Source organism: Festucalex cinctus, chromosome 2 (genome assembly GCF_051991245.1).
Source record: "Festucalex cinctus isolate MCC-2025b chromosome 2, RoL_Fcin_1.0, whole genome shotgun sequence".
In the NCBI taxonomy this organism is placed as follows: domain Eukaryota; kingdom Metazoa; phylum Chordata; class Actinopteri; order Syngnathiformes; family Syngnathidae; genus Festucalex; species Festucalex cinctus.
This window is the reverse complement of record NC_135412.1, coordinates 27453696-27479765: the sequence shown is the minus strand read 5'-3', so window position 1 is coordinate 27479765 and position 26070 is coordinate 27453696. Positions and strand designations below refer to the sequence as shown.

General features: G+C 44.5%; 2 protein-coding genes across 9 annotated transcripts in view; both read left to right on the top strand.

Annotated features, from left to right (window-relative positions):
* LOC144014342 (arf-GAP with coiled-coil, ANK repeat and PH domain-containing protein 3-like) overlaps positions 1–2555 on the top strand; it is a 35042-nt gene extending 32487 nt beyond the window's left edge. For 2 of the 6 annotated variants that reach the window (XR_013282451.1, XM_077514122.1), the window contains exons 24-25: positions 73–134; positions 707–859. Coding sequence is in view for 3 of the 6 variants with exons in the window: in XM_077514122.1 (XP_077370248.1) it covers positions 73–134; positions 707–804 (160 nt within the window). In the remaining 3 variants the exon portion in view is untranslated. Of the gene's footprint in view, positions 1–72; positions 860–1535 lie in introns of those variants that run through there. The other 4 variants (XM_077514120.1, XM_077514121.1, XR_013282450.1 and 1 more) reach the window with 3 other exon arrangements.
* A 345-nt stretch (positions 2556–2900) lies between these two features.
* LOC144014340 (PHD finger protein 20-like) lies at positions 2901–25477 on the top strand. Of its 3 annotated transcripts, none has more exons than XM_077514119.1 (17): positions 2901–2982; positions 4049–4128; positions 4228–4402; positions 5287–5371; positions 8029–8102; positions 8177–8486; positions 8812–8871; positions 11477–11681; positions 11775–11872; positions 19037–19150; positions 20354–20434; positions 20505–20641; positions 20713–20812; positions 22008–22203; positions 22443–22638; positions 24032–24260; positions 24320–25477. In XM_077514119.1, exons 2-17 carry the CDS (start codon positions 4049–4051, stop codon positions 24466–24468), a joined length of 2289 nt encoding a protein of 762 aa, XP_077370245.1. In that variant the 5' UTR covers positions 2901–2982; the 3' UTR covers positions 24469–25477. The 3 variants fall into 3 exon arrangements, with proteins under 3 accessions (XP_077370245.1, XP_077370243.1, XP_077370244.1); XM_077514117.1 differs by having other exon boundaries at positions 19034–19150; XM_077514118.1 differs by having other exon boundaries at positions 2942–3071; positions 19034–19150.
* Positions 25478–26070: the final 593 nt, after the last annotated feature.

The following is a 26070-nucleotide window of genomic DNA, read 5'->3' as shown; positions in this document are numbered from 1 at the left end:
TCAAGAACAAAAGTTTTGCATTTGAGTTAAGTTGTGCCCATCATGAATCCCACTGTTGTTGTTGGTGCTCAGGTTGCGTCTGGCCAGGATGAACGAGGAGATGCGCGCATCGGAAGGAGGCTTCGCTCAAGCAGGTCAAGGCACTGAGCAGCAGTATAAATGATGCATTCACATCATTCATTGGTGGTCATGTCAGGCTGGACAGAGCGTGTGGAGGGCCTGCAAGGGTATCAGGATTTGAGAGCATCATTGGGGAAAATTGGAGTTTTCTGAACTCGTTTCCATAGATGTAGCTTCATTTAGCCTAGCCTCGTATTGAAATTCGGACAGTTTAATTTGAGTTATTTATTTATTTTGCAATTTAAGTTCACAATTGTCTTCAAAGGGACACATTGTGGAAAATTGGCTTTTAAATATTTTTTATTTAAAAAAAAAAAAAAAAAAAAAGTAGTGCTGTAGTGCATGACCCCACACATTAAGGGTACAAATGAAACAAGTATTTTTTTAGTTATCGGCCTGATTTTGAAAATGTGTTGTGAGCAGGCCCTTATAGTCCAAGTCTGACCCACTGTTACCAGAAAGATAATACAGGCATATATATTCTTTATTCTCACTGAATAATGAATAATATGACTGCAGTTTACTGAGGAGCTGTGACTGTCTCCATGTACAGTATATCTGTATGACCGTTCTATACTGCCCCCAGGTGGCCAAGGCGATCAGACCAGAAGGAGCAGCACAAGTTCCATTGGACCAAAGCAAAAACTGTTGCGAAAACTGTTTAATTCTATACGTTTATTTTAATTATGTCATTATTGTATGTTTTTAGAAAGTATAATATTAAAGATTTTTTTCAGTTTTTTTGGAGGAACGGATTTATTGCTTTTACATTCATGTCAGTGGGGATGGATGATTTGAGTTGCAAATGTCTTAAAACATTCCTGAGAACGGTCTGCGTTTTCCACCACATGTGCACAGATTCCCCAAAACAGAATAGCTAAATCAGAATACCTTTATTGTCATTGCACCACAAGGTGCAATGTAAACATGCTCATTTGGAGAATAATGGCGCAATCCAAAAACAGTGGTAAGAAAAAAAAAAGATAAGAATGATAATGCATACTCAACATAAGGAACAGAAGTCATACTGAGGTCAGAGGGAGCCTTGAAACTGTCACTATTTACATCATATTCCCTTTCTAATGTATCAGTTCTATTTTGAGTTTGGGAAGTTTATTAATGTCCTCATACGAATGTGGCTACAGGAAACAGTGTTTGGACTGTCCTGACTGGAATACAATCAAAGGAAATTCTTCTGTCTCGCACACTCAGTCAGAGAGGTTCATTGTTTATTTTTAATTGAGCCTGGGAGCACTGACGGGACACAAAAGATGCAGTGTGGTTGGACCAAGCCGTTGCCGTGGCTACCGTTCAGCCTGAAAAGGGCTTTGTTCATTAGCATATCAAAACATCCTTCCTTTGCCCCCCTTCTCATCCAGTATGCGTCCTCATCCTGGTCTGTGGTTCTTCCTCAGGAGACGCCACATACCTGGACATCTTCCGAGAGTTCTCGCACATGGCGTCGCACAATCCCGAGAAGCTGAAGAGAAGGAGTGTGCACTTCAGGCACTCCTTCAGGTAGTCAAGCCAAGGGATGACCATTCAACTTGGACAAAACCAGCAATGTCATTTTCTTTTTTTTTGGCTTTGTGTTTTATTTTGTCCATGAGGATTTGCAGGTCTTATCCTCGGATGGATTTTTGTTTTGTTTGTTTACAAACACCAAGCACTTGCTTTGTTTCTTGCTTTGCTGCATCCTTCATGGTCAATCCACACAAAAGTACACTATTGTATCCTTCACTGAACCTTTTGTGTTCGGTGACCCCTTACAGGAGACATTTTTCAAAGGACCCCCCTCATAATCCATTAAACATAATTTACCAGGTGTATCATAAAATGTCATAGGAATGAAAAGTTGTCTATTTCTAAGATGGAAAAAAAAAAACATTCCCCAAGGACAAAAAAAATAAAAAATTCTGAATCTTTACAAGAACAGATGTTTGTTGGAGATAAAATGTCATAATCTTATGAGAATTAAGTTGTATTTTTATGTTTTACAATATTTAAATTAAAGTGTAACGAGAGAAGTCTCATTTCAATTGGGAATAAGTAAATTTATTAAAATTAAAAATGTAACTATTCTTGTAACATGCCTTGAGTTCAGAAAAAAAAGATGCAATTTTTTTTTCTAGAAAAGCACAGATGTAGATTACAAATTAAATGCAATTATTTATATTGGGTTGCAAAGGGGTTTCAGACATTTCCATGGGAAATTAAGATAGATAATTTTGGAAATATTCCAAACTGGAAGCATGAATGGAAAGTTCACACATTCACCTTCAATTTCAATTTAGTAACATTTGATTTTGAAAAATTTTGGTTCATTCCCTTGGAAAGTTTTCAGCTTCAAAAATTACCAATTTTTTTTTTTTCCACCTTATGGCTGTCAACTGTTGTGCCATTTGAAATGACGAGATGCAATAAAATGTCGGTAAACAAAACGTTGGGAAACTTCTTGTGTCTTTGTCATATTTCATTCAAGATTCTACTATAGGTACAAGGTTTTTCCTCTTAATTTTTCTCCCTAGAGAGAAACTTGTCTTAGTCCCTTTTCCGCCTGTCTGGAAAAAGCTAACCAAACATTTTTGCATTTCTGAAAATCATACAATAATTCTTCCGAAATTTATTTTATTTTTTCCCTCCACGAGCTGGCAAAATAAAAAACATTCTAGAATGACGCAGTGGAGAGGCGGGGACTACTAGATTTTTTCCGATTTCCAACTTTCTCAGAATGCAGCATAAATGGCGCCACCTAGCGGTCATAGGTCATTCGTTGAACCAGATAGCGCATGCGCCAACATGCCAGGTCGATGTGACGTCACCCATGAGAGCGTTCACTGACTGCGCTGACAAACGGGAGAGGTAAACAAGCTTTTCGCTTCATCCTTTCCACTTCGAAGGATCCACAAGTGTTGATGAGTCATATTAAAGGGCTCGGGTAGTTGCTGAAGGTGTGTAGCGCGTCGCTCGTCACGAAACTTGTCATTAAAATGACACTTAACGCTGCGCTCGTACTCCTCGTCTGTGGGACTACTAGCCGTTAGCTCGTCTAGTTATAATCAATGGAGGAGCACAGCCCCACAAAACGCCAACTCGTCGATTTTACAGTCCAAAATTAGATGAACAAATCAAAGTGCGCGGCTATGTGCTCTAACTTTTGTACGTAGAAGGCCGCTGTGTCATGTGTAAGAGTTTTGAATTGAGTTTATGACCTAAATCGAGATAATCCAGATAGCAGTATGGAGGCAGAGGCAGGCAAAGGGCGGGCCTTTGTGTTGCACTGACAGCGCCGACGACCAATGAAAAGTCAAGAACGCGCACCCTGACTGTTTCTTGCCAATGGGATGCTTTCACACAGGAAGCGTATATAAACAGACATGTCAAACCCGTAGTCCAGCTGTCAAACGACATCGAAAAGTTCATTGGTGCAAATGTCATAATTCGTTCAATTACACGCGTGAATCGGGCGGACAGCATTTCGAGTGTTATTTAAACGTCATCAAATGTGTATTTTATTTCAAGGTGATGTTATACTCTTCTGATCTTGCAAGGTGATATTAAAATACTTGATTAAAACAACGTTGCCTTTGTAATACTCCTCCTTTCTAATTGTTATTAAATGTTATCATAGTTATGTACGTTATATTAGAGCTGTTTCACAGTCACTGTTCGCCTATGTATGCCCTTACAGTGACTTCTGACCAATTCAGGGTGATTCGGCCCTAATCAAAATAAGCAGGATACAAAATGAATGGCTGTATTAATAGTCGCAAGGTACAAAGTGAAACATTTTACAAGAAACATGAAAAAACATACACCAGTCAGTAGAATGTGCTTTGAATGGCATTTTAATTTAACAGGACATCATACTGAACAAGCGGGGCTGATTTGAGAATAAATCTTAAAATTTTTACCTTGTTGTGGACAGATGAAGACTCCTCCAGACAGAACGGGCATCAAGTTTGAAGTGGGCGCTCAACTGCAGGCAAGAGACCGCCACAAGAACTGGTATGCGCTATACTCACAGCGCAGCATGCTAACAACACTGAGAATGTTTACATGTACCAGACTTGAATATTTTGTGGGTTTTTTTGGTTGGGCTGTCAGGTACTCAGCCACCATCGACAAAGTCGACTACGACAAAGAACGCGTTCTCATCCACTACCGCCGGTGGAGTCGCCGCCACGACGAATGGTTCCACTGGAATTCGCCATACCTGCGGCCACTGGAGCGAGTCACTTTGAGGGGAAGGCGGGGCCTCAATCCGACAAGTGTGTCGTCGGTGAGACGCGCATACACACATAATAACAAAGATGATAATAAGAATTAGAGCTCATGCTCTCACCCAAAACCCCCATTTGCTATTTGTGTCCACGTTAACAAGTTCCAAATCAACTCGAATGGGTTATTCCTTGAAAAACACGTCATAATCCAGTAATGGGTGTGTAGTTATTTATGTGCTTCAGTTCATATAATTCCGTAAATATGTATCAATTTACATGGAAATTGACAACCTTGCCAGCAGTTCTTATACCTTTGTCAGGTTTACCTGTTTGACATCTATTAAAAAAAGGAGAGAAGACACTCAGTTCAAGGCTCGCGAGGAGAGAGGAGAGGAACTGACTGATACAATTCACTTCTGCACTCTGAAGAATCCTATCCTCACCCTCTCTTTTTATTTGGTTTCCACGTGGCCACGCCCCTAGTTACATGGGCGTTCCAACCCTAAAAATGCAAATTCAAGGCATAGTTGGAACACAGTGTACTTGTTTGTCTATGTGTTGTGCATGTGAGTGGAAGATTGCTGAGTACGCGTGGTCAAGTTTGCAATAATTTCTTAACAGAAAACAGGCGACCTCAGCAGACTGGCTCTAACCATTCTGCTGCGTTAGTTGTGGTTCTTCAGCTTTTTGACTCATCTTCAAATAGCCAGGCTATGTGAATGTGAGTGGGAACAGAGCAAAGGATTCTTCATTGCAAGCAGAAGCAATTCTTCATTGCAGCAAATGTATGATAACTTATCTTAAGATAACATAGCTAGGCTATGTGAATGTGAGTGCGGAGCAAGGCAAAGCATTCTTCATTTCAGCAAATGTATGATAATTTATTATTTACAATTATTCCTACAACCTTCATCAATGTTTTCTTCCTCTCTTTTTCTCTCAGTCATTTGTTTCCGGCACCAAGGTTCTGGCCTGTTGGACCGACTGTCGTTTCTACCCGGCCAAAATCCTGCGTGTCAACGACGACGGTGAACCCACATTAACACAATTAGCTCTGCCAAGGAGGTTCTGTTGCTATCAGAATAGAAGTAACTGGTACTTTTATTTAAAAGTCAATCAAAACTAGGGGTGTGAATTGCCTAGTACCTGACGATTCGATTCGTATCACGATTCACAGGTCACGATTCGATTCGATACCGATTAATCCCGATACGAATTTATAAGTCGATTGTTGCGATTTTTTTTCATTCAAATTTAGAAAATACTAATCAGTAAGCTTGTAGAGTGTGAGATTTATATGAAAATGTATTATTTATTTATCTGAAATTTCAGTCTTATAGAGGTTGTAATTTGTTTCATGTTTGAACAGCATTGAAATAAAATATTAAGGCTTAATGTTCCGTTCATATAACATTCTTCCATGCTTAAGGTGTGAATCCTAAAAAAAAAAAAAAAATAAAAAAAAATTAAAAAAAATAAAAAAAATAAAATAAAATAAAAAAAATAAAAAATCGATTTTGCCTATTATTGAATCGATTCGAGAATCGCGCGATGTAGTATCACGATATATCGCCGAATCGATTTTTTTTAACACCCCTAATCAAAACTATGAGTCAAAAATGGACTGATCCTCTACTTGGTTCAATTTGACCCAGCTTTGAGTCAAGAAATGGGTCTTTTAGTGTAAAACTTGTAAATCTTGGTCAGATCCTTTACTTGGATCTAAAAATGGGGTCATTTTGTATCAAACAACCCAGAAAATTGGGTCAAATTGTTCCATAAAGTGGATCAGTCCATTTTTGATCCATAGGTTACTTTTGACCCAACTGTTTTTAGAGTGTAGAGTACAGATGTTTAGTTTAGTTTAGTTTAGTTAGTTTATTCATTTTTTCCTTTCGGACACATTACAGTTTACATCAATCACATCACATCATTTGCAACGTTGACATCCGAAAGAAGGGCTGACGGGTAGAAGCCGAAGCTTATTCGAGACCCGTCCCCACCGACCCATTACTATAACGCATCAATCATATACATTATTAGAATAGTCATTAATTTTTATCGTTATCCATCCCATACTATCCCAGACACTGCTCGCTCAGTTCATCTTGAATGTCCGTGTGTAGATTGTGGCTAGTCCCAGTCATTTGGCACTGGTGAGTCGGTCCCCAGACGCCACCAGCAAGCCCACCCCGCCAGGCGAGCAGCCAAGGCAAGCGCAATTCTTCTCTTTCACCAGTAGGGTCTTCGCTGACCTCGGATCAGCTTTCACACATGTTGTGCTTTCCAGAAGAGTAGATCGGCTTGCATTCGGCCCATTGCTTTCAAGCAATTTCAGCACTCGATTCTGGTCAGGTAGCACCACTGGTTGCTAGTACGTTGTGGATCTGATGACTCCTGTGCGCTGCCCAGCCTAGCTCACCCAGCAGAGCGGCCCACGCCAGCTGCATTCCAGGAACCAGACCACCAACCCCCATTTTGCGTATTGACAGCAGATTCATTGGAGCCACAATACAGCCTTATCATGTAGCCTTGACTGTTAGAACAAATGTCCAAACGGAATTCGAGCCAGACAATATTTAGATTCAAACGGGAACAGCAATACATGTTATCAATGCAGGTGTATAAACAAGAGTTAGCCTTGGCAAAGTCAGCAAATAATCATATACAACTCCAGCTTTGGGTAATTAGTGATGTTGTTGTTGTGATATTGTGAATTACTGTTGTCTCTCAAGCGCTGCCAATTCCTCAGCTCCTTTCACGATTCGTGTTTTTAGTTGACCAGAGTTATCTTTAGTTTGAATAAAAATTCGGCAGTCTTTTGTCCACGTGCTTTCGATAAGTCCATTCTTTCTCATTTGTCGAGCCTTTTTGGCGATGTCAGCATTTCGTTTGGTGAGGTTTTCGTTGATGTAGACATGTTTCCCACGAAGCTTGTGACGGTCTCTCAGAAGAGCAATCTTTTTCTTTCAGTCAACAAACCTGATCAGAACTGCCGGTGGTCGTGTCCCTCCAGTTGGAAGCGAAAAGCACATCTGAATGTGCGCAGGATCAACAGTTAATCCCAAATCTCTGAGTTGAAGTGTCACTTGCTGTTCCACAGTCTCGTTCCCTGAATATTGGTCAGAATCTTCCGTGCTCGTGCTAGCCGCAGCTCTCAAAGGGCCACGGCGCGGCTTGATCTTGATACCGGTGACTATCACATCGTTGATACGAAGATTTTGTTCCAAATCATCCACTTTTTGTTCCAAGGCAACAATGCGTCGATCTTTTTCCTGTGTCTCTTTCTTCAATTGCTGTATTTCCTGAAGAAGTGGCTCAATGCTCTTCTTCATTTCAAGTAATTCGGCAACCATTCCACTGAGTTTTTTAAGAGAAGATTTTATCTCCTCATTCTCGTCAGCTCTTTTTCCGCCAGGCATTCTGCAACAATGTAGTTAAAAATCCCAATGCAAAAATCAACAAGTAGTTAGATTCACGAGCGAGTGCAGGAGCAAGTACAGATGCGTCCTTCCTCAACAGATGCGTCCTTGAATTGAATTGTTTACAGATGTCGATGTGAGATGTTTATAATAACAGTGAAAAAAAATCTGATTACATTCTGATACATTAAAGACATTAAAAAATAAAAATTTTTCACACATCTCAAACTTGTGTCCAGATCTAATTTGCGAATGTGTTTTAGACTCCTACACCGTACGCTTCTATGATGGCGTGGTTCGGACCGTGAAGCCCCCTAAGGTCAAAGCCTTACAAAAGGTAAGGAATACTACAAACTTACTGGACCCGATTCAACCAATCACAAATGCCTTTTAACCTGTATACGTTTGCAGAAGTCTAAATGTGAGAAGACGACCATGGGCAGCGAGGGATTGGAAGAAGGAGAGAGCGAGGAGGATTGTGAGGAAGAAGGAAGAGAAGATGAAGAGGATAATGAGGAGAAAGAGGAGGAGAAGGCCGAAGGCGAAGAGGGGCCGCAGCCGTCTTCGTCATCTTCATCCTCATCATCATCGGCGTTGTTGCCTCCACCAGAAGCCAACAGTCTTCCGCTCGCTCCCGATGCAAACAGTGAGACTCACGAGCAGCAAGTCACAAGCGAGCTCAGCCAGCCTGCTGACCCAAATCTCGCTCACATCAACAAAGGTAAACAAACACACTGAGTCATTTACAACCAGTCACGCAAATCCAAAAACAAGAAAATATCATGTGAAAAATGTTGAATAAATTCATGTAAAATAAAGACTACTGGAATATAACAAATGTTAAAGTTAAACAATAAGCTTGTTCCTCTCGAAGCAATGCGTTTTAGCAGGGATGTACCTTGAACTACAACAGCAGCTAAAAATAAATAAATAAATAAATAAAATAACCCACTATTGAATACATTTCATTGCACGCACAGTCCTACAGCACACACACATCCATTGATGAAAGATTGGCTTTACTGTACCTGTGTTGCCTGGAGCAGATGTGCTGTTGGAGCGCCAGTCCCACCTGCCCACCACTCACAAATTCAGCAGAGAACCACGTAAGTCACCAGATATTTCGCTTCCAAATTGTATAAAATGATTTGTTCATTAGGGCGGCACGGTGGATGACTGGTTACCACGTCCGCCTCCCAGTACTGAGGACTTGGGTTCGAGTCCAGGCTCCGGCCTTCCTGGGTGGGGTTTGCATGTTCTCCCCGTGCCTGCGTGGGTCTTCTCCGGGTACTCCGGTCTCCTCCCACATTCCAAAGACATGCATGGCAGGTTAATTGGGCGCTCCGAATTGTTCCTAGGTGTGCTTGTGAGTGTGGATGGTTGGTCGTTCCTTGTGTGCCCTGCGATTGGCTGGCGACCAGTCCAGGGTGTACCCCGCCTACTGCCCATAGCCAGATGAGATAGGCTCCAGCACCCCCCGCAACCCTTGTGAGGAATAAGCGGTTAAGAAAATGGACGGATGGATTGTTCATTTTGTCCCGAAGTGATTGAGGCCAAAGGGAGTGTACTACTTGGTTGCGGCCAGCAGAGGTGCTGTCGTTTCCTCAATACTGGGAGGCGGACGTGCTAACCACTCGCTAACCACCTGCTGTCATTTCCATCTCAACTAATTTGCTGTCTGAAGGAGGACAACATGGAGTCAGCTATGCTATTTAAGCTAAGCTAGCGCCCAAGTCTTCTAGGCAACATGAATTTTCCTTATTGTACAATTGAAGGAAAAATAGATTTTTATCAAATAACTGTTGACAAATGAATTGATTGCTTTAACTCATAAATTATTTAGTTATCCTAGTGCAATCCTTCTCAAATAGTAAGGCAGTGTGATGCCATGGGTGGGGCGTGTGTGACCTAAGGGAACATTTCGTTTTTGCCCCCCCCCCCCCCCCATACGAGAATAAAATGTAATTGCACATCCTCTATAGTATGTGGCAGCGGCACTCTCATTGTTAGTAGTGTTGTTCCGATACCAATACTAGTATCGGAAGAGGCCCCTATACTGCATTAAAACAGTGGTATCAATACCATGACTTCCAACGCTGATATAGTACTTATTATAATTTTGGAATTTTTCATTTTAGTTCGTTTATATTTCGTTTTGAGTTTTTTTGTTTTTTTTTTACTTAATTTTAATTAGTTTTCAGGGTGGTTTTGTTAGTTTTTATTAGTTTTATTTACTTAATAAATGTTTGGTTTTAGTTTAGCTTTAGTTAGTTTTAGTATTAGTTTTATTTTTATTTTTTTAAATGTGTGTTACTTTTGCGCAATATTCAGAAACCACCATGTGAGCGACATCATCTGAAGGTACTTTTCTACTGGCTGCTACTAGATGACGTCACTTCTGTGTGACACATTTTCAATCGTGCTTTTTCCGGTTCATATCAAAATAAATCTACTTAACTCATTCACTGCCTTTGACAAGTATACTTGTCAATTGTATTTTTTAGAGCGGTGATAAATGGGGGCGAATCTGAGCATGCTCCACTGTAAATATCAAACTTGGAAACAACTTTACTGATGCCCAACCACCGGTAGATGACATCATTGCCCCATTTTATAGGAAATAAACACAGTTTCAGAGTCCATGGGAGAAATGGCTGTATTTTGGCAAACCTACATTTTTCTGCTGTCAATTATAAAAGAACGGGACGGGACAAAAAGTAGGGAGTCTATTCTGTTATTTGGTAGATTCGGTTTATATATAATTATTGAATGTAATATCACGTGAGTATTGGAAATGTAAAAAATTTCTATAATGACTGGCAGTGAATGAGTTAAAAGCACATTTAAAATCATCCCCAAAGGATCATGCATTAAATTAATTACCAAAGACTAAAATGAAGGACATGTTTGCTATAATTATAGTTAGTTTAAGTTAGTTTTGTAAGCATAAAATGTAGTTTCAGTTAGTTTTCATTTTTTTAAAAAGCATTTTCATTTTTTGAATTTTAGTTTGTTTTTTCGTTAGTTTTAGTTAACTAGAATAACCTTGATCGGAACAACACTAATTGTTAGGGTAGGCCGAGGGCCAAGTCAACATGCTACCCTCAACTTTGTTCTAAATTATATTAGTTTTATTATCTTGATTCAATAAAATGTTACATATGTAACTATGGTGTATATTGTTATAATTGGACAAGTAAACATTTTAAATAAAACTAGAATGACCTCTTTATTTCCAGAATAACACTCACTAAAACATTATTAAAGTAAATCTGTGTCATAAAATGTCATTAAGGCAAATTCACCCACAAGAATGGTCATCTTTGTGGTCATGTGACTGCCTGGTTCTGTTTGATTGGTGATGTTTAATCAAAAGTTGCCATTGGTTACGGAGAAATAGTGAAACCGTCATGTGATTGAAGTCTCTCTGACAACCGAAACAAATGGATTGTGAAAGTAGTAACAGCTTGAGGAAAAAATAAGAGTAGGGAGTGGAATGAATTTGCATTTCTTGTTGACAAACATACTCAAGTTAAAGTAAAAAGGATATTCCATTAAAACTACGTACTCTGACAAGTACAATTAATCTAAAAAGTTGCATTAAATGTAACCGAGTAAATGTAGGTTGTTACTACTGGCCACCTTTGGCTGTTCATGTTTTTAATGAAACATGTTTTAGGTCCGGGACTAATCTGAGCGCTTGTGCGTCAGTGTACAGGGTGATCAAGAACCAGCCTCCCCCCATCCTCTCCATCGAACTGGACCACAATCCCTTCAAGTGTCCGTCGGAGGGCTGCACTAAGTCTTTCCGGAAGGCCAGTCTGCTCCACTACCACATCAAGTACTACCACGCGGAGCAGCAGCCACAGCAGCTGCCAGAGGAGCAAAGCAGTCCGGCGGGGGAAGACATGCCAAAGTCAGTTGTCATTAGCATTATATCACGTCACACTCACTCATTCTTGCATGCATATTGATCACTTACTGACTTTACGTTACGTAACTGATGTAGGAGGAAGCGCTCGACTTCTGAGAGCAGCCACTTTGTGTATGACACGGCAAGCATCGCCTGTCAACCTGACAACAGAGAGCACAGGACCATGGTAACAGGTCGGCTCATGCCACTTGACTGTCGTTGTATTACATTTGTATTGCTTTGATATTGCATTGAAGTGTGGAGGTGTACTGCCAAAACTTAGACCGAACCCATTTTTCTTATACAGAAATGTGCTATCCGTGTTATTTTTGATACAGAGACCACACAAATCCATTATTTATACTACTAAAGATTTTAAAATTGAATGAATTGATGGGGTTTAACCGCCTTAAAATAATGTATAAAGCCCACCACGAAATTCTACCAGTTAATATATAAACTAGATTTATAAAAAGGAAAAGTGAGTATAAATTAAGAAGAACAGACATTTTTTCTAAACCTAAATACAGAACAAAACATAAAGAATGATGTATTTCAACTCAAGGTGTCAGTCAATTTGGAATAACAAAATCTTCTCAATCTATTTGTATTTTTAAAAAATGTATACAAGCATATTTACTGCCAAAATATATATAGCAAAAGGATATGCAGTTGAATTATTTTTGAATTATTAGATAGTATTGTAACACCAAAAGCATCTTGACTTCTTGCTGTCATTGATTTTGTGTTGATTCTTTTTTTTGTGTGTGTTGATTAGGGGCAGACAAAACAAGTTTTACTTCTTTCTGTCCCCTTTCATTTCTTTTATTTTAAAGAGTGAAAAAAAAAAAAAAAGATTTGATTTGATATGTCTTATGAAGTATGTCTGTCTTCGTCCATTTCTAATTAGGGCCCTTATTGCCCTTTAAACATCGGCCAAAACAATCGGCTAATTGGGCCAAATAACCAATTCTGTTTACCTCTTAAAATGTGATAATTGAATAAAAGCCGAAGTGTCCGACGCTGTGAAAGTACCCTGAATGCACCATTTTGCTTGCGTAGCATTAGCAGCAAGCAAGTGTCTAGCGTATGTTATTCTGTTGTCCCTAAGCGTCCTTTAAGCTGTTTATTAATGACACCTTAGTTGGAGTTAACTGTAAAACTAAACATGACAAAAAGAATAACTTCCACTATACACTACGTAAATCTATACAATAACCTTGTATACTTAATTAAATGTGTTGATAAGGTCACACTGTGGACTTGTCAAGTATTCTTTTAAATAATCGGCAGACTAATTGGTAATCAGTATTTGTTTTTTTCCGGCCAAAAATCAGTATCGGCATCGACCTAAAAAAAAAATGCATATTGTTCAGGCCCTTAATTGGTTATTCCAATACAATTGTAGCACAAAATGGTACAGTAACAGGACAGATCTGTTTTTGGTTCCTTCAACCACGGTTGACAGTGGAAACACAGTACTCCTCTCGTGTAAAATTTACATATCAGTTTTTCAATCGAAAGTTACAACTGTAACTACGGTTCTATGAGTCCCGGACGACCGCCAGGGCGGTGCTTTAAGCACTGAATGTTCCTTTCGCGCATGCGCAGTTCGAGTAATGCATACCAAATTAGTCACCTGTGACCCCTTGGTGACCCTAGAAGGGTATAAGTTCCGGTGTCACCCAAGGTTCGTTTCCTACGGAATCTTCTCGCGTGAACACGAGGATTCCGAGCGACAGGACGCCCTGGCGGTCGTCCGGGACTCATAGAACCGTAGTTACAGTTGTAACTTTCGTTCTATTTCGTCCCTCCCGACCGCCAGAAGGCGGTGCTTTAAGCACTGAATGACTAATACCGGCGTAGTCGCGAGGGATCTCAGACACAAACCTCACTGAGAAGCCCCAGCAGGACCCAAGATCACGCCAAGCGGATGGGGAGAGGCGACATCCACGCTATAAAACCTGGAGAAGGTGCAAGGCGTCGCCCATGAGGCAGCAGCACAGATATCCTCCAGGGAAACACCCCTCAGGGCGGCCCAAGACGTGGCAACGCTCCTGGTGGAGTGACAGCGCACCCCTGACGGCAGGGGGCGGCCAGACAGCAGGTAGGAATGGCGAATGGCATCCCCGACCCAGTGAGACAAGCGTTGCTTGGAGAGAGCGGAGCCCTTGGTAGGACCACCATAACAAACAAAAAGCTGGGCAGACGTACGAATGCCTGCCGTAGCGTCAATGTAACACTGCAAGGCTCTCACCGGACACAAGAGCTCCGGCCTGTCCCCGCCATCAGCAGGAGTGGGTACATAACGTTTAAGCCGTAGAGGCTGGTTAGAACGAGAGCCAGACAACACCTTGGGAATGAAGGCAGTGTTCGGCCACAGAGTGACGCCGGCGCCATCCGGGTGCCATCGCAGGCATTCAGGGCTAACCGATAAAGCGTGTAGGTCGCTGACGCGCTTGGCGGAGGCAACGGCGAGCAAGAGTGCAGTCTTGCGCGACACCCATAGAAGGTCCGCCCCCGCCAGGGGCTCGAAGGGAGGCCTGCACAGGCCGTCCAGCACCAACTGCAGATCCCACGCCGGAACCCGAGGAGCCGGGCGGGGACAAAGACGCAGAGCCCCTCTGAGGAACAAGGACACCAGCTCATGGCGCCCCACGGAGCCGCCATCAGCACCAACATGCCGGGCAGAAATAGCTGCCACATACACCTTCAGAGTCGACTGAGACCTGCCCTTATCCAGGAGGGACTGCAAGAAATCCAGGATGGTGGGGATGGAACACGAAACAGGGTCCACCCCGCGTTCTCCGCACCACGTCACAAACAATTTCCACCTGTTGGCATACTGTTGCCGAGTGGACGGTGCCCTTGCATTAAGAATGGTCCGCGTGACAGACTCTGTACAGCCGGTCAGCAGCGGTTGGGGCCCCTCAGTGGCCAAACACATACGCGAAGGCGCCGTGGGTCGGGATGCCAACCCCGACCTCCCTGTTGAGACAACAGGTCCTCCCTGTCGGGGAGACGCCACGGCTCGCCGGAGCACAGTTGACGGAGCAGGGGGAACCACGTCCGGGCCGGCCAGAAGGGGGCCATCAGCAACAGCGTGTGCCCCTCCTGAAGAACTCTCTGAAGCCTCAGCCATATCAGAGGGAGCGGCGGAAAGGCGTAGAGAAGGCACTCCGGTCACGGCTGCGCCAGAGCATCCAGACCCAGAGGGCTGGTGGCCTCGCTCAGGGAAAACCAAAGTGGGCAGTGGGTTGAGTCCTCGGAGGCAAAGAGAACGACCTCCGCCGTGCCGAAGCTGCTCCAAATCATGCGCACCACCTCTGGGTGGAGGCGCCACTCTCCCGGAGGAGGACCCCGACGGGAGAGAGAGTCCGCGAGCTGGTTCCGAACCCCCGGCAGATAGGTGGCCCGTAGACTGGCCGGACGGGGAGCAGCCCACCTGAGAAGGAGCTGGGAGATCTCCAATAGACGGGCGGACCTGACGCCGCCCTGATGGTTTATGTGAAACACGGTCGTGGTGTTGTCCGACCGTATGAGAACATGCCGTCCGCTCAGGTATGGCAAGAAGTGTATGAGTGCCAAGTGCACCGCCCGAAGCTCCAGCACATTGATGTGATCGGCCCTGTCGCGCACAGACCAACTTCCCTGAGCCGTCCTGTGCTGCCAGACAGCACCCCAGCCCGTGAGGCTGGCATCCGTGGTGACTGTTTCGCGGCGGGCCGGGGCCACACCCAGCGGGACGCCGCTCAATAGAAGAGCCCTCTCCCTCCAAGGTGCCAGGGCAAGGAGGCACCGACGGGACACCCTGAGCCTCCGGTGGCGGTGCCACTTGGCGTCCAAGTGGAAGCCGTTCAGCCACCTCTGTAGTGGGCGCAGTGTCAGCAGGCCCAACGGGACCACAGCCGTCATGGACGTCAGCTTGCCCAAAAGCCGCAAGTAGGCGACGTAAGGCAACAGCCTGCCCCCTCGAAAGTGCGCGAGGAGGCGAAGAACATCGTCGACTCGGTGAGGAGACGGGTGGGCTCTCATAACCGTGATGTCCAACGTCACACCAATGAAGTCCGTCCGCTGAGAGGGGACCAGAGAGGACTTGGGCAAGTTGACCCTGATACCCAACCGGGCCACATGAGACAGGAGATCGGAGGTGTCCCGGATCACCTGAGCCCGCGACGGCGCGCAGAGGAGCCAGTCGTCGAGGTACGGCAGCACCTTCATGCCCACAGACTGCAGGGGCGTCAGAGCAGCCCTCACAAACCGAGTGAAGACCCGCGGAGCGAGGGAGCACCGGTCTTCTTTGGGACAAGGAAGTATGTCGAGTAGAAGCCCCCGGGCTGCGCCAGGGGGTCCACGGCCTCGATCGCGTCCTTGGCCAGGAGGGCGGACAGCTCCTGGTCCAGAGCTGAGGCTTTTGCCGGGTCGGCGATGAGTCACCCTGACCCGACAGGAAGCAGTAGGCCGGCGTCGGAACTGCAGCTCGTACCCGTGGGTCAAGATGGAGACCACCCATGGGTCCGAGGCACGAGCAGGCCAGTAACTGAGCTGCTGGTGGGAAAAATGTCCGACGGCCGGCCCCAAGGCCACAGTCCCTGGCCCTCCGGCCCCTAGGGGCCCGAGAGGGACGGTGGGTGGGGCCTGCAGCCCGTGGTTGCCCTGAAGGCAAGCGGGCGGAGGAGCGAAAGTCCTCGGCGGGCCTCTGCGGGGGTCGCCGGGTGCCATAAGCCTCGGCAGGCCAGTGCTGAGGAAAGCGATGAAAACCAGAGCGTGCCCCAGGCCTACCCTGTTGGGGAGGCAGGGCCCTATTGAGGCTGGAAAGCTGCTTCCTGGTCTCATGAGCCTTAACCGTCCTTTCCAGTGCACCCACAGCGGCAGAACCAAAAAGCTCCCCCGGCTCCACAGGAACACCACGGAGGGCCCTCCTAGAGGCCTCCGACAAGGGGGACTGCGCTAGCCACACCTGGCGGCGCGCCTGCACTAGGAAGGACCTGAGTCGGCCGTGTTCCCTAGTCATGAGGGCAAAAGCCTGGAGGGCTGCATCACTGAAGGACACAGCAGCCTCCACGCTGTCCGCTTGCAGAGATGTAGAGAGAGCAAGCATGAGGTGAGCCAAAGAGTTCCCAATGCGACCAGCACGTGCACCAGCTACATAGGCCCGTGTGAGAAGGTCGTCAGTCACACGACATTGGGGTCGAGGACATCGCACAGATGGCCGAAGGGTCCCCTCCGGGGACACAATGAGGGATGCGACAGCTGGCTCCACAGCAGGCATCCGGTCCAAGCCAACACTAGCAGCATCGTGCATCGATGCTAAATCACGGCCATCAGCCGAAGGGCGGGAGAGAGCCCCAGGATCCCTCCAGCAAACATGCAGTTCCCGCAGATAGTCCTCAGATGCGGGGACAGAAAAGGCCGAGGAAGGGCGCCTGCGCCGGAAGAAAGCGCTCTCAGACGCCGATTGAGCCTGTGGAGGCACCTCCAAATGCAGGAGGTCCAAGGCATTGCGCAGGACAGCCCGTATAGAACCATCCCCCGCCTCACTGGACGAACTCTGGGCGGACGCTGGAGAGTTTGGTCCCAAAACCACAGACCCCGGGTCACGGTCGTCGTCATGAAAAAAGGAAGCCGAAGCTGCCAAGGAAATGGCGTCCTCCTCAGGAGGAAGCACTGGCATGGGCGGGGTGGATGGTCGCGGCATGGGCAGGGCAGGTGGTCCCGGCCCCCCCGTAAGTGTGGGAGGGTGACGGTCCTGCAGAAGAGATCTCACCTCTGCCAGTTCAGCCTGAAGGTGCCCAACCTCCGAAGCGAGTCGTCGCTGCGCCACCCTTTTCCTGGGGGGGGCATGTACAGCAGAGGACACACCGAGACGTTTCCGGCGCCTTGGTTGGGAGGACGACAGATGACCCAGTGGACTGGGGTCACTGACACCAGGACTGCAGGCCCGGCCATCACCGGCACGGTCAGAAACAAGACACCTCGGGCAGCGATCGTCCAGGACATCGGAGGCCTCAAAGAGGATACCACAGTCCACGCAGCAACGGGAGTCCTCCATTGTGAACACAAAGAGGCCCAAACAGCGATGAGCGGGAAGCTGAGGGAAGGGGGCGCAAGCGCCACCTGCACAGCAGACCCACACCGAGCAGCCGACGCGTGGGTCGGGGCAAACAGTAAGCCGGTAAAGCAGCGATAAGCCGAGGGAAGGGGGCGCGAACGCCACCTGCACAGCAGACGCACACCGAGCAGCCGACGGAGGGCGGGGGCAGACAGCCAGTTGTCAATAGTAGCGATAAGCTGAGGGAAGGCGCGCGAACGCCACCTGCGCAGCAGACGTACACCGAGAAGCCGACGGAGGGCCGGGGAAGACAGTTAGTCGTTAACAGTAGCGATAAGCTGAGGGAAGGCGCGCGAACGCCACCTGCGCAGCAGACGCACACGGAGCGGCCGACGGCCGGGAGGGGCAGACAGCAGTCGCGAAAGCGGCGACAAGCTGAGAGAAGGGGCGCGAACGCCACCTGTACAGCTGAAGCCAGGTGCGCACCGCAGGCGGGGCACGCACAAAAGTAAGTAAGACACAATCGAGCGAGAAGCGCGACGCCGTAAGCTGGGAGCGGGGACGCTGACGCTGCCCTCACCAGCAAAGGCACAAAAAGAAAAGCAACAACCAAACGGCAACACCGTCGGAGAAAGCGGCGCTAATAAACCGAGAGAAGCGCTAACGCTGCCAAAGCCAGCGGAGGAAAATAGGGTAAACCACGAGCCGTGGTAGCCAGGGCGCTAACGCGAGGCTAGCCACACAAAAAAAACTCAAAACACCGCAGTAGACGCGGAAATTAGACGGCAAAGCAGACAACAAGTAGTCAATAACCTTACCCCACGGGAGGTTAGAATACGCGACCACGTCGGGTCACGAACGAAGGAAAGAAAAACACCGTCGCCGCAGCCTTTGGAGGGCGAACTACGCAGCTCCGACCGATCCGGTCACAAGGCTCCAAGCGGCGCGGTCAAGAGGATAAATACAAATCCCAATTCTTACACTCTTCGAAAATGTGTCGTATGCATACGCCACGCGAGAAGAAAAGAGGAGACGAACCTTGGGTGACACCGGAACTTATACCCTTCTAGGGTCACCAAGGGGTCACAGGTGACTAATTTGGTATGCATTACTCGAACTGCGCATGCGCGAAAGGAACATTCAGTGCTTAAAGCACCGCCCTGGCGGTCGGGAGGGACGAAATAGAACTGCATTTGGCTAGTAAAACTCACATTTCCCAATTATGCCTCTTGACAACAAAAAAGTAGTTTCACTTGAACCATGGTGTGTAAATCCAGCCTTTTGGCTGTGTTTTGTCTGCCAGCAGAGATGAAGAGGGACAAGAGTCATCACGGCAGGAAAGAGAGGAAAAACCTTCTAAGGGCCAAACTGAAGAAGAAGAAGAAAAAGAAGAAGAAGAAGAAAAAGATGAGTCAATCAGGTAACAGCCACATAGCACCCGAGTACGATATTGGAAAAAACAACAACTAATGGAACGGTCTACTGTTTCTTTTGGTAGTTTAGGTGCTTAACTGAATTATATTGTCACAGAACAAAATTCTGTGAAAGATTTACATTAATACAGCTAACAATATGGGAACTCTGCTTTGAAAAGTGGTGACAGTGAATAAATTAATGTATTGATACTAATTAGTGCATTAATTTTGAGTTGATTTAAAGTTCCTTTAACGCCGCTAATTTTTTTTAACATGCGCTTCATGACCGTCCCTTACATGGAAAGCCTGTACTGGGGGAATTCCAGTCTCATCGCAGCAGACACGTCCATATCAAAACTTAGCAGTAATAAATTTAATAATGCATATATTTGTGGTCACAAGGGGATTTTACAATTTTAAAAATGTGCAGAATTTCACAAGTTATTTCATGTTAAAGATAGCTCTTAATATGAAAAGAAAAATATACTGAGCTGTCACCACTGTTTTACAAATGCAATTATGCCATCTAGTGGCAGAAAAATGACCTCAAATCAATATCAAACTTTTTTTTAACCGTACACTACATCTTTTGAATTTTAGCTAATTGTTATGAATTTTTATGAAATTACTGTATCATCGACTAAAAGATGTAAACATATTTCTATTAGTTTAACATTTTTTCCACTGTTATGTTAACCAGAGTTCAAAACTCAGGAAAAAAATGTTTTATTGTACATTTTATTGTCCATTTAGAACAGATATAAAATTTGTGATTAATCGTGGGTTAACTATTGAATTCATGCGATTAAATACGATTAAAAATTTTGATCACCTGACAACACGAGTAGATACTAAAATACACTTTACAATTGTATTTTCTACACGTCATACTTGGTCTCTCTAGCAATAATTCTCAATAATTTTTTGTTACACCCCCCAGGAAGAAGAAAAAATATATCTAAAATTATTCTCAGTACATCTGTGCAGAAGTGCTAATATTCCTTGCACACTTCCTGACACTGAGAGTGCCAACGCCATCTACTGTAGTGGATGTGCAATTACGCTTTATTCAAGTATGGCAAAAATATAAAAATCAAATCTTCCCTGGGGTCCACCACCCAATTTAAGAAGGACTGCTTTAAAGGCGTATGAAAAGAAGAATAGAATTTTGACTATGCTATAATCTATACATTTTTTTGTCTCCTCAGAAATTTGCAGTAGTGACGACGGCTTGGCCTTGTCTTCCATCCCATTCAAACTCAGCAAAGAGCACCCCAACACACACGCATGTATGGTGACACACGCCACAATCCGAACCGCTGTCGGCAATTCACATCACCCTCGTCCTGTTTTTCTCAGTGGACGACGGCAGCGACTGGTCGACGCTGACGGCCGAAAGCGGCGAGGACGCGCCCCCCTGCGCCACGGGGATGGAAGACTGCGAGGTGGTGAGGTGCGTGTGCGAGGTGGACGAGGAGAACGACTTCATGATCCAGGTGAGCTGCACGCATGGTTTGTTTTGAGGCACCTGAGCGCAAATGACGGCGTTCCACGCTGTTGTCCGCAGTGCGAGTCGTGTTTGTGTTGGCAGCACGGCACCTGTATGGGCTTGTACGAGGACAACGTCCCACGCAGCTACATCTGCTACTACTGCAGACACTGTACAGGTGGGAGACAAATATACACAACAAACAGTTTTTCATCAGTCAATGAATGAAACAATCAATCAGATTTTGGAATACAGATATTATCAAGAATACGTCATTCACTTGCAGCCATTTTCACTGAAGCAACCCTCATTGCTCCCAGCGGTTTGACTGGATTTTGACTGGTTTTGCAAGGTCCACAAAATATTTTGCTGTATTGGTATAAAAACATGGAACCTACCAAAAGAAAGATTAGAGTCTCTTCTTTCATCTGGAAAAAAACTATATTTCTATCTCTTTCAGTTTTGTGGCAATTAGTATTAGAATTAGTGCTGCCAAAGTTAAAGCGTTAACTAATTAATTAATCACAAAAATATAGCATTAGTCATGTGTTAATGCAGATTAATCACACTATTAATTTTGACCGCAGGTAATCATTTATCTGACAACGGGTGGATACGTTAAAGGTAGCACAGTTTGTGTTTGAGCAATAAACGTAACTACATGCATTTAATAAATATTTGCGTATGACATTCAGAATATTTGTTCATGGGGTCATTTTTTTCCATCTTAAATTGTGCAAGTAATTAACTGATTAGAAAACGAGCAGAATGAGTGTGTGCAGTGGATGAAGATTTTTGATGTTCTCAACATTAAATGTTGAAAAAATTAACACTTAACAGGTCCTGTTTAAATTTGGCGGGCAAAATTTTTTTGATTAAAAAGCCTTTTTAATGAAGTGATTAATCATGAATAAAATTCTAAGATGTGATTAATCTGATTAAAAAATGTAATCGTTTGACAGCTCTAATTAGAATATAGCTAAGTTTCATCATTATTCTTAAACCTGTTGAAAATACTGGGAAAAACAGCTTGTTGCAACATGGCCCTGGCTGATTTCTTATACTCTGAAGCTCCCTGCTGGCCGTTTTATGTAATAACTACCATTGCTTTAAGCAACCTCTTCTGGTAGAAGCTGCATCAAACCCTTCTGTATGTTCTCGCATAAACAAAAACAAAACGCGTATAAATCCGTTTTTTGGGAGTGAAAGACAAAGTATTAAGAAACGTATTTATACGTTTTGGGGAGCAAATGAGTTAATATTTTTAGGGGGTTTCAGTTAATAGTTGAAAATAAGAATCCAAAGAAAGATTTTGACTTCTGTCAGTGTCTCTTGCATTTGATCATTGAGTACGACCATCTTTGTCTGTCCAGGTTGGAGGCGGGCTCAGTGCTACTTGTCCGAGCCCGACTTGCTATCATCCGGGCACATGTTCGGCCTATCTTTCGTGCGGGACAACTACTCTGAGAGCAACGCCTCCAAGATCACGCAAACCAGCGGCCTCCTGGCGCACACGCACAGCCTCAATCAGGTCCTCAACGGCCTGCAGCTGAAGATCAGCCTCTTGGGGTGAGTACTCGTCTGCACTCGTTCGAGGTGTGGGAATCGAGCCACATGACCTGACGAGTGAGCGAGCTTGATTGTATGGCTTGAGATGTAACTTAAGCCAAGTAATGACTTGACTCACATTGCTTGAAATTTTAGCGGGGACTCAACTTGACTTGCTTGATTTTTGCCACAAACTTATCACTTAAAATTTCCTTACACATAATGTGACTAACTCCCGTATATGTCGTCTGGCCACGCAGCACGCCGTCGCACCCCGACCTGCAGCTGTGGCGATTGCCGTGGACGCCAGAGGAGGTGCACAAGCCGAGAGGAGAGCCCCCCGTCAGTTACGTCAGCAGCGAGCACTGCTACCAGAAGCCCGGTTCGTTGTGGGAAAAGTCAAAGGACAAACCGACAGCCACTGTGAAACGAGAGCCACTCGATGAGGTGGAGAAGGTAAGAAGATGGAACGGTTTCAAAGCAAAACACAAACGGAAACAGACATACAGTGCCGTGAACAATTCTTTGCCATTACCTGGGTGTTTTTTGTTGTTGTTTTTTTTTGTAAATCTATATCACAATTGAATGTTGTGGTCACCAGTAAATCACAGGACACATATCGCTGACATTCAGCAGAAACCTCATAAGTCACAATTAGGCAAATTTTACATATTTCAAAAATCTATACTTTTGATCAGCCCACACGTTTGGGTGTCATGAAAACAGCTTTCTCTCTTTGATGATGCAATGGTAATGGGTGAACAAACATGCCATTTTTGGGGTCTCCTGAAAAGTGGAGCCTCTAGTTACCAACGACCCTTTTGTTTTTTTACTTTTCAAGTTATGAACAAAATTATGATAAAAAAAAAATAAAAAAATGTCTCTAGTTACATGTTTCGTTATGCGAAACGCCTCAGCATGGGTGGGAATACTGTGGGTCTTGCGCTATTTAACCATTATTGGCTCTGTGCGTAACTCATTACCATAGTTGTGCTGATTTTATTATTTTATTTTTTATTTTATTTTATTATTATTATTATTATTTTTAGTTTCAGACCCCAAACCTCAGAACTGCAAGACAGGCCACGGTGTTCACCACTAGCTCCCTGTGACTCTTTTACCCTTTTTTTAAAGTGATGAATTTATTGTCTTAAAATATGATCACATCATCATCAATAAAGGTAAAAAAAAAAAACACAATTTTTTAAATAGTGTCCTGAACCCAATACTGTGTTGTGCCACTCAAAGCAGCAAAAACTAAAATCAAGCTTTGTGATAACTGCTGAGGAATCTTTTGCAATATTGTGGAGGGATTTTGTCCCACTGTTTTTCGTAGATTTGTTTTAACTGGAATCGGGTCAAGCACAGGTGAGCATAACATGCAGGAAAAAGCAGCATGACGCACAAGCCTTGCTCATCACACGGCAGCTGTTGCCACGGCAACCTGACAACGCCAGCGATGACCTATTTTTTACTCGCGAGCAAGATACAGCGAGGAACAGAATGTTTAATAAGTTTGATTAGAGTTTCTTCGTCAGGAAAATTACAATTGTATTTATTTATTTATTTTTGCAGCTTCATAGTTCAAAGCTATAACCGTTTTTAGTCCCACAATTGGGAAATTTGCAAAGATGAGCTAGATTCCATAAGCGCAGTCAACATTGACTGTTTAGCCACTTTTACGACCCCCTTAGTGCCTTTTTTTGTGATTGTAATTCCTTCTCATAAATAGACTTCACAAGCAGAATCATTCTCACATTGCATATGACAAGAAAGGAGCCTAGTAGAGGGCAGTTGATTAAAACGAGAATTCTGATTGCTGAACGCCCCTTTGTGCGCTTCTTTCCAGCAAATAAAGCGTGACGACTTGGGATATGATGAAAATGATTGGCAAGGCTGTGCCAAAAGCACAAAGCGCACGTGCGCAAACGGAGACGAAGGTGCGCGTGCTCACCCGGCGACATTGTTATCCTCACCGACTTCGGTGACTGAGTGCCAGCTGAACCTGCTGGAGCATGTGGAGCGTCTACACCAGCAGATCAGCACCAGGATGGACGTCATCGAGAGGGACCTGGATGGTAAGATGTGCATTTATTTTTTCTTTTATATGTGTTTTTATTTCCCTTTCCCCTCTCAGTTTTGGAGTCATGGTTGGACCATTCCGGCGAGCTGGAGCCTCCCGAGCCGTTGTCCCGCCTGCCGCAGCTCAAACAGCGAATCAAGCGCCTGCTGCACGACCTTTCCGTCGTGAGGCGGCTGTCTGTGCGACACTGGCAGGCCAGCTAACGGCGTTGAAGCCGGCTAGCGTAGAGGACAAGTCACGCACTTCAAGCGCTTGTTTGCGGCGCACCCCCACCCCAAAAGTACACTACGCAGAGACAGACGTATTCCCCATTCAGCAGCTAACTAGCTTCACCACGTACACAACATCAGCGCGCACACTTTAGCATGTTTGTTTCACCAGTGTTGTGTTATTACTTTGTATGTTCTCGTTCTATTTAATTTGTTGAAAATTAACACAATTCTTGTTTGACAAGAATCACAGCAAGAAATCTGTTTTTGAACAGATGGAATGTTGCTTCTGTTTTTGTTTTCACAATGAAAAAAAAAACAATACTAACCTAGTCAAAAGCTAAACATGACTCATGCGTATTTGGACAAAAGTATTGGGACACCCAGCTGCTTGCTTTCTACCGCTGGGCCAGTATTGAGACCGGATCTTGTTTGCATGACGATCAATTGGCTGGATATTTGGTAGTCTGTTCTTCCGCCTCAGTCGGAAGAAACGATGTTTTTTTGTTTTGTTTTTTTGTGAGCACCCATATCGTCAATTTATTATCACTGGTTATGCAGCATTTCTCCAAACCATCAAATGACACTGTTCAATCAATGCACCCGTGTGGCGCATGACACGGCCAAACACACATGACTTAGCCATGTTAACAGTGGGACTCAAGTGTAGAAGGGCTCACTCACAGACATGATAACTTAAGACCTAAATTGCTGTTTAATTTCACAATTGATGTATGCCAGCACTTCAGATGCATAACTATTTGTATACAACGAAAATAAAGATGACTAGACAACCTTTAACTCACCTTTCATTTTCACTGCAAGTGTCCCAATACTTATGTCCGTGTGGAGGAGGAGAATTTGCTCACTGATTGGTCGCGTCGTCCTGCACACACAAAGCAAACAAAATGTTTTCTATTCTTCTACGAGAAACAACTGTATGAAGTTGTAGTTTTATTTTGATGGTGTGAATTCATCTCATAAATAATCTTGCTGAAATGCGCATTTTTGTCAGACTTTTTTTTAAATTTTTTGTATTATTTTTAGCACCAGGTTGCTTTTTGTTTGCATTCTTCTGATGAATGAATGGCCTTTTGAGGGGCTTCAACATACCTGAAAAACACAATTTTCATTTTATTTTTTAAAGTGCATTGTGCCATTTAAAAGGTTAATGTTAAAGCTTTTTCTACATCATACATGCTCCACCAATGCCCAGATGAGTACAAAGAGCCCTGACTGTTTTACTCAGTTTTTCTTAACCTCATTTGAAGTCATATCTTCGTTTGTCAACTGTGGCTCTCACTTTCAGATCGTGCACACGCACAAAAAAAAGAGCTGAACACAGATGCTGCAGGTACACTTTGGGCCAGAGGTGGCAGTCGTGAGTAAAAAGGGACAAACTGCAGAATGATCCTTTAAGAGTGCATATTCTGGTGAAAATGTATTTAGAAGGACCAAAAAAAGACTCCCCTGACACTCGCTCAGTTGCACCCCATTGGAAAGTTTCCCCTGTCACCAGTTCGACCAGTCAGCACACAATTTGCTGGACATATCTGTCTATCATAGCAGAAGTTATACTGTAATAATGAACAGACC